This window comes from Oncorhynchus clarkii, unplaced genomic scaffold (assembly GCF_045791955.1).
Source record: "Oncorhynchus clarkii lewisi isolate Uvic-CL-2024 unplaced genomic scaffold, UVic_Ocla_1.0 unplaced_contig_9002_pilon_pilon, whole genome shotgun sequence".
In the NCBI taxonomy this organism is placed as follows: domain Eukaryota; kingdom Metazoa; phylum Chordata; class Actinopteri; order Salmoniformes; family Salmonidae; genus Oncorhynchus; species Oncorhynchus clarkii.
In genome coordinates, this window is record NW_027257976.1 from 65,175 (window position 1) to 73,529 (window position 8,355).

The 8,355-nt window shown below is 41.6% G+C and overlaps 1 protein-coding gene across 1 annotated transcript in view; it reads right to left on the bottom strand.

Annotated features, from left to right (window-relative positions):
- LOC139394375 (hyaluronan synthase 2-like) overlaps window positions 1-7,477 on the bottom strand; it is a 29,780-nt gene extending 22,303 nt beyond the window's left edge. The window contains exon 1 of the mRNA XM_071142429.1: window positions 6,949-7,477. Within this exon, the coding sequence (XP_070998530.1) occupies window positions 6,949-7,002 (54 nt within the window). The 5' untranslated portion in view covers window positions 7,003-7,477. The remainder of the gene's footprint in view (window positions 1-6,948) is intronic.
- Between the last annotated feature and the right edge of the window lie 878 nt (window positions 7,478-8,355).

The following is an 8,355-nucleotide window of genomic DNA, read 5'->3' on the forward strand; positions in this document are numbered from 1 at the left end:
GAGAGAGTGTGTGTGTGTGTGTGTGTGTGTGTGTGTGTGTGTGTGTGTGTGTGTGTGTGTGTGTGTGTGTGTGTGTGCGTCAGCTACCATGTCGGCATGTAAAGACTTCATATTTACACCTGTTGTCTGACTACATGTCTGAGAATCCAACATGAAGACCATTAGTTTGATTCTGCTGGAGCTGGCCCTGTTCCAGGAGGGGTATAAAGGCTAGGCGGACACAGGGAGGGGTTCCTGTGCTGAGCTGGATAGACTCAACGGAGAGTTGAAAACCTAAACTCTAAGGCTTTTACAGTTTAGATGAAATACAACACTGCGGCCAGAGCAGAGCTGAGCATTAGCTGAAACTGGGCCAAGAGGACTTGAAGTCTGTTCTGTGCAACAACTGAAATATAATCGTGGCAATGACTGGAGTCAATGGACTTTACAGCTCTAGTCAAAAACACTTATTAATGTAGTGGTCTACCGCCGTGGAGGTGCAGTTCACACCTGGTCAGTGACACCAAATCCCCTGTATAGTGCACTACTTTTTTACCAGAGCCCTGTAGGCCACAGCTGTATGAAGTGCACTAGATTGGGAATAGGGTGCCATTTGGGACACAAGCATGCCCACACTTGATATAACTTTAATAACCCTTGTCTTGGTAACACTTGTCTTGCTAACAGTTGTCTTGGTAATAGTTGTCTTGGTAACACTTGTCTTTCTAACAGTTGACTTGGTAACAGTTATCTTGCAAACCATTGTCTTGCTAAGCATTGTCTTGCTAACACTTGTCTTCGTAACACTTGTCTTGCTAAAAGTTGTCTTGCTAACAATTGTCTTGCTAAAAGTTGTCTTGCTAACAGTTGTCTTGCTAAACGCTGTCTTGCTAACACGTGTCTTGCTAACACTTGTCTTGGTAACAGTTGTCTTGCTAATACTTGTCTTGCTAACAGCTGTCTTGCTAACACTTGTCTTGCTAACATCTGTCTTGCTAACACTTGTCTTGCTAACATCTGTCTTGCTAACACTTGTCTTGCTAACAGCTGTCTTGCTAACACTTGTCTTGCTAACAGCTGTCTTGTTAACACTTGTCTTGCTAACACTTGTCTTGCTAACAGCTGTCTTGCTAACACTTGTCTTGCTAACAGCTGTCTTGCTAATACTTGTCTTGCTAACACTTGTCTTGCTAACAGCTGTCTTGCTAACACTTGTCTTGCTAACACTTGTCTTGATAACAGGTGTCTTGGTAACAGTTGCCTTGCTAACAGTATGTGTAGAAGGAGGATGAAAGGATAGAAGAGGGTTGTTGAATGAAAAAACAAGACATTGAATTGACATTCTCAGGTGTATGGTGAGGTGGAACTTCATGTGTGGATTAATCAATCAATCAATCAATCAATCAATCAATCAAATGGTGTACCATCGCCATGAATACATGGCTTCAATGGCACTTACACCTTACAGCATGTGCAGAAAGGGGAAATATATCTGGATAGAAGGGAATTGTTGAAGGAAAAAATCAGTTGGTGTCCTGTATTTAATAAATGTTAAAGTGATGTCCTTGTGTTGCTGGATGGGATTTAGCATAGCACTTACAGACTGCATGCTGAAGTGGAACCTCATGTGTAGTCATGAAGACCAGTAAAGTTAGATCCCCATTCCATTATCTATAGTTTCATAACGCATTTGTGTTACATGCTAATACAGTAACGGTACTATATTACAGTACTGTAGTTCAAGACGACAGAGATTCCACTTCATGTCTGAGAGGCACAGCTGCAGTGAAATGAAGACGACCCTCAATACTGCCATTATAAATGTCAGGAAACACATGCCTCATGACGACTATTCTATAGCAGATTAAAAGACAGGAGCGCATGGAATGACCAGGGATCCTTGTACAAGATGTTAATTATATATACAGCACTGTACTATCTCAAAGCTTGCTTCTGTAGTTAGTAACTTGTAGTTCTTGCTTGCTTCTGTAGTTAGTAACTTGTAGTTCTTGCTTGCTTCTGAAGTTAGCTACTTGTAGTTCTTGCTTGCTTCTATAGTTAGCTACTTGTAGTTCTTGCTTGCTTCTGAAGTTAGCTACTTGTAGTTCTTGCTTGCTTCTATAGTTAGCTACTTGTAGTTCTTGCTTGCTTCTGAAGTTAGCTACTTGTAGTTCTTGCTTGCTTCTATAGTTAGCTACTTGTAGTTCTTGCTTGCTTCTATAGTTAGCTACTTGTAGTTCTTGCTAGGCTTACTTCTGTAGTTAGCTACTTGTAGTTCTATCTAGGCTTGCTACTGTAGTTAGTTCAGATCAAACCTTCTCTTGAACTGGACTTATAAGCAAACTCAATGAACAAAAGTCACTGAGGTTCTGAGGTTCGGAAACGTGATTAAGAGACAACTAGTAATGTGTCAAAAGGGTGTGTGTGTGTGTGTGGTTGTGTGAAGTGACGTCCCCCGTCCCCCCCTCCTCCCCTTAACCATCTTGTAGTTCCGGAACCCTATGTAGATGTACAGCCTTTCCCTGTGGCTGCAGTATTCTCCCTGGTGGGGGAATCATGTTGTCATTAAGTGTTCCATCATTAAATGGAACACCCTACTCCTATTCCTCTCCTGATTGGAATCAGCTGTAGTAGTTACCATACAGCACAGAGTCTTCCCTCATACAACTCCCTCTGTCTTTCTGGATGGGTTGAACCTCAGGAAGAGGAGGAGACTGTGTGTGATGTTGAACTTGGGCGGTGGTGGCGCCTTGCCATCCTTGGCTCCTGGATGCTTTCCTGATTCAGCTAGCTCTCTGACTCATCCATCACATCTCTCTGTCCCTCCCTCCTTCCTGTCTGGTCCGGTCAGTGATCCTCCACCACTACTACTTATTGTTGCTCCAGCTCTCTGACTTTCTCCTACTCACCTCCTCTTTATGCTTCCCTCCTTCCCTCGCTCCTAGCTTCCCTCGCTCCTAGCTTCCCTCCATCCCAGCTTCCCTCCATCCCAGCTTTCCTCCCTCCCAGCTTCCCTGCTTTCCTCCCTCCCAGCTTCCCTGCTTCCTTCCCTCCCTCCCTCCCATCTTCCTTCCTTCCCTGCTTCCCTCCCTTCCATCTTCCTTCCTTCCCTGCCTCCCAGCTTTCCTCCCTCCCAGCTTCCCTGCTTTCCTCCCTCCCAGCTTCCCTGCTTCCCTCCCTCCCATCTTCCTTCCTTCCCTGCCTCCCAGCTTTCCCGCTTCCCTGCCTACCTGCTTCCCAGCCTGCAGTGTTTAAGCATGGCTGGAAAGGCCCTGACTGGGAGCACTAATACGGAACAGGCGTGGAATGCTTCCTGTGTAAATACACTAACTAACTCATTAGTGGATAGTCCTACAGAACTCTTCCTCTGTAAATACACAAACCGCCTCATTGGTGGATAGTCCTACAGAACTCTTCCTCTGTAAATACACAAACCACCTCATTGGTGGATAGTCCTAAAGAGCTCTTCCTCTGTAAATACACAAACAACCTCATTGGTGGATAGTCCTAAAGAGCTCTTCCTCTGTAAATACACAAACAACCTCATTGGTGGATAGTCCTAAAGAGCTCTTCCTCTGTAAATACACAAACCACCTCATTGGTGGATAGTCCTACAGAACTCTTCCTCTGTAAATACACAAACCACCTCATTGGTGGATAGTCCTACAGAACTCTTCCTCTGTAAATACACAAACCACCTCATTGGTGGATAGTCCTACAGAACTCTTCCTCTATAAATACACAAACCACGTCATTGGTGGATAGTCCTACAGAACTCTTCCTCTGTAAATACACTAACTAACTCATTGGTGGATAGTCCTAAAGAGCTCTTCCTCTGTAAATACACAAACAACCTCATTGGTGGATAGTCCTAAAGAGCTCTTCCTCTGTAAATACACAAACCACCTCATTGGTAGATATAACCCTCAGAGATCTTGATTGCACACTGTATATAGTGTAGGTGGGATTAGATAGGAAGAGTACGCCTACTAGAAATGGGATAAATGGTAGTCTGAAATGCAGACATAAACAATGCATTAGTTTGTGTGTGTTGCCATCTCTCTGTGTAAGTTGTTGAGCAATGGCCCACACGTAGACACAGGCATGCTGAGTCATGACTTTCCTCATAGTAAGGAAGAGTAAGTAACCTTGTCCGAGCCAGAACGGACAAACGACTTTCCTCACAGGCAGCGGGCTTATTGTGACAAAGTTATTGTTAAACTATAAATGTGTACTGGTCCGGTAGATCAGGGATTCCCCAACTTGGTCATGGAGCCCCCCTTGGGTGCACTTTTAGTCTTTTCCCCCAACCACCCCAAGGGGGGGGGGGGGGGGGGGGGAGGTGACTGAGTTTGTGAAACCTTGCGGTAGATGACAGTAGTCTTAACTAGATGACTGGATGTTTCAGTTTTAAGACAGTATTGCCATTGTGACATTCTATGTGGTCATGTTCAACCATTTAATAACAATGTCATAACTGTGGCTGAGAAAGTAGATAAACGCTGGTTATCTGACCTATGATGCCTGCCATCTGTCATAACAATGTTGACAATATAGTGACATATATTGAAAGGGAAGTCGGTTTATGTCGTGGCTGTGTTAAACCTAGAATTCTTAGTTGCTACATTCATTTTTGGACTTATTGATTCATTAATTTAAAAAACAGAGGCGGATGACTGCTTAGTTATTGTTTCAACTGAGGATTCCAGCTTTAAGCATCTCCATATATGTTGAGTTGAGGACTCCCACGTCTCAACAGGAGTCTTCATGCGGTTATAATGAATGACAGCATGTACCCTTGCAGTCATGTGGTTTTGTTTTCACACAGTTTAAACCATGTATTTGATCATTTACAGTCATATCCCACTGGACACACACTGGTTGATACAACATTGTTTCCACGTCATTTTAATTAAATTATGTTGAACCAACGTGGAATTAAATTACGTTGGACTAGCGTGGAATAGACGTTGAATTGACATCTGTGCCCAGTGGGATATTTTACTTTCAGAAATTAAAATAGTCTACTGTATACTGTAGGTGTACATCTTTGAATAAAAATATATCATCCCTACACAACACATGAGATATGATTATCTCCATAAAGTATAGGCTTATCATAAATAAACTGCTATGGAATCAAGTCAACTCAAAACCACTAGCTATATAAACTGCTGTGGAATCAAGTCAACTCAAAACCACGAGCTATATAAACTGCTGTGGAATCAAGTCAACTCAAAACCACTAGCTAAATAAACTGCTGTGGAATCAAGTCAACTCAAAACCACTAGCTAAATAAACTGCTGTGGAATCAAGTCAACTCAAAACCACGAGCTAAATAAACTGCTGTGGAATCAAGTCAACTCAACACCACAAGCTAAATAAACTGCTGTGGAATCAAGTCAACTCAACACCACGAGCTAAATAAACTGCTGTGGAATCAAGTCAACTCAAAACCACGAGCTAAATAAACTGCTGTGGAATCAAGTCAACTCAACACCACGAGCTATATAAACTGCTGTGGAATCAAGTCAACTCAAAACCACTAGCTAAATAAACTGCTGTGGAATCAAGTCAACTCAAAACCACAAGCTAAATAAACTGCTGTGGAATCAAGTCAACTCAAAACCACTAGCTAAATAAACTGCTGTGGAATCAAGTCAACTCAAAACCACGAGCTAAATAAACTGCTGTGGAATCAAGTCAACTCAAAACCACGAGCTAAATAAACTGCTGTGGAATCAAGGAGCTAAATAAACTGCTGTGGAATCAAGTCAACTCAACACCACAAGCTAAATAAACTGCTGTGGAATCAAGTCAACTCAACACCACGAGCTAAATAAACTGCTGTGGAACAAGTCAACGAGCTATATAAACTGCTGTGGAATCAAGTCAACTCAACACCACGAGCTAAATAAACTGCTGTGGAATCAAGTCAACTCAAAACCACGAGCTAAATAAACTGCTGTGGAATCAAGTCAACTCAACACCACGAGCTATATAAACTGCTATGGAATGAATGGTGGGCTGCTATTTATGTGTTTCGAACACCGCGCGCATTCACGCTGAGGGTCTATAAAACGCCTGAGCGGGAAAGGGAGGAAGTTCGAAGATTGTTGTGTCCTTGAATAAGGAGGGAACTTCACCCTAATTGGCTCCAGTACTACTGTGGCTGAGCGTGTAAAACACAATATTTCACTGTGTATATGACAATAAATACAAAATAAATAAAATACTGTATCCATGGAAAAACCGACATTTCGAACCGACTGAGCGTGCTCTGGAAGGAAACCCAATAGCTGCCTTGTCATTGGCTCAAGCACCCCTGCGATTCGAATGACGTATGAGGCTGTGACGTCGACATATCTTTTATTCTAACGGTGCAATAAATGATTTGGACAGTGATTATGTCCATCCTCGATGGAGTACCGTGTGAATCCAGTTTACGTTATGGTGTACATTTGTTTTATCCCCGTAGGCAACAGGGAATAATAATAAAGAACTACGTTGTTTCGACTTTATAGTTCCACTATTTCATTTATCCACCGCATATTGGCTGAGATTAATGCAATACTAATGTCTATAAAAATTAAAAAAAAGTCGTAACCAAACCACACATCAACATGTCTACAGGACTGTTCTGTATGGGGTATATCCTACCATATCCCAAACATATGCCATAGTACTTTAATATAACAAACACTAAATACTTTCCACACCCTGACAGATACAGCATCACGATTCATTGATGTGGATTAAACCATGACTTGGCAACCACCGGACAATCATGACATGTCAATGAACTTCAGTTGCCAAGTTTCATCCAAAGCTCCATTCATTGAATTCAAATTATTCTAAATAAAAATGTCAAACAAAATAAAAATGTATGTTCTCATAATGAAATAAAAACAGCTAGTCGGTTGATAACAAAGTTGTCAAAGTGAATAATATTGCTGTGATGGGCATTACCTTGAAGTAGCTGTGTGTGGCTGTGCCGTTTCTTTCAATGGATGCAGTCAGCATAGGCTCGGTTAGCAGCGTTCAACTTGGAGAAAACTTCTCAGCAACGTATCTTCTTCTTGAGTCACCTTTGCAGAAACACTCATGAAGCTTCTTAAAATGTCTCTTCATAAAGAAAAAAGTTTGTGCAATTTTCCAAGTCTCCTTGCTGTGAACGGTTGAAAACATTCATTCAAGTATTGTATTTGTTCTTCGTCTTTTAACTTCTCTCTTTGCATACATTAATTATATCATGTATACATTTTAAATGTATACAAATCATCTTGTTAGTCAACTTTGGCATAAGTGTAATATATACAACGAATAAAAGAAATAAACAAAAAAAATAAAAAATGTGTCATTCAACAGTAGTCAATGTTGGTGAGAAGAGCTGTAGGTAATACAGGTTAAAGTCATGAACTGCCCAACCGCGCTACTTTTACTACTTCTTCAGCGTCTAATTCCTTCCAGACGTCCTGGGTTTATGCTTCCTGCACGTAGCTCCTTACATTTCAAAAGACTCTTAACCAGGGAGAGTTTTTGGACTTGTTTTAATAAGGGGGGAAGGTTTGGGGATGAGGAGGAGCAACATATTGAGGAGAGAAGAGAGAGAGAGAAAAAAAAGTTGATGCCCACAAGTAAGTACCCCATTCAAACTTCTAAGACGTGGACCCCGGGATGGAGACGTGCCTTGGGCGAATTAACCTCAATGTTCTTGGGGGAATACATGCAGAAGGATTGCATTCGATTTTGAATATGCTTTCGAAATCTGCAAATAGTTTCTTTGCTACTTTGAATGAGGGTTTTCCATGACAAATGTCAGAGTATAGCCTACAGATAAAACACATAATCCTTTAGCAAAACAAAACAAAAAAACACTGCATTTAGTCGTTGTTATACTAGCTCGAAATAATCACTATTATTCTTGCAATATAACTTGTAATATTTTCCTGCTATCTTTTCTGTGCCCGTAAAGACCGTAATTATCCACCTGGTATTTGTCTGCCATCCATCAGTAGGAGCGCAGTACAAGCATTGGCCAGCAGGGAGCGCCATATAATTCTAAACCCAGTACTAGAGCCCTTGCCATGGAATAGTCTACTGCGGAGTCATGTAATAAGATCTAAATATATGACTCTGGTCTACTGTAGATGCACAGTCATTGGACAAGGCACATTCCTCTACCTTGTGATGGAATTTAAATAGGTGTAAAAATGACAATATCAGTTATTCTAAAAGCTAATCAAATGGCTAGCCACAGTATTTGCATTGCCCCCCCCCCCCCCCCCCCCCCCTTTACGCTGCTGCTATTCTCAGTTTATTATCTATGCATAGTCACCTTAACTCTACCTACATGTACATATTACCTCAATTACC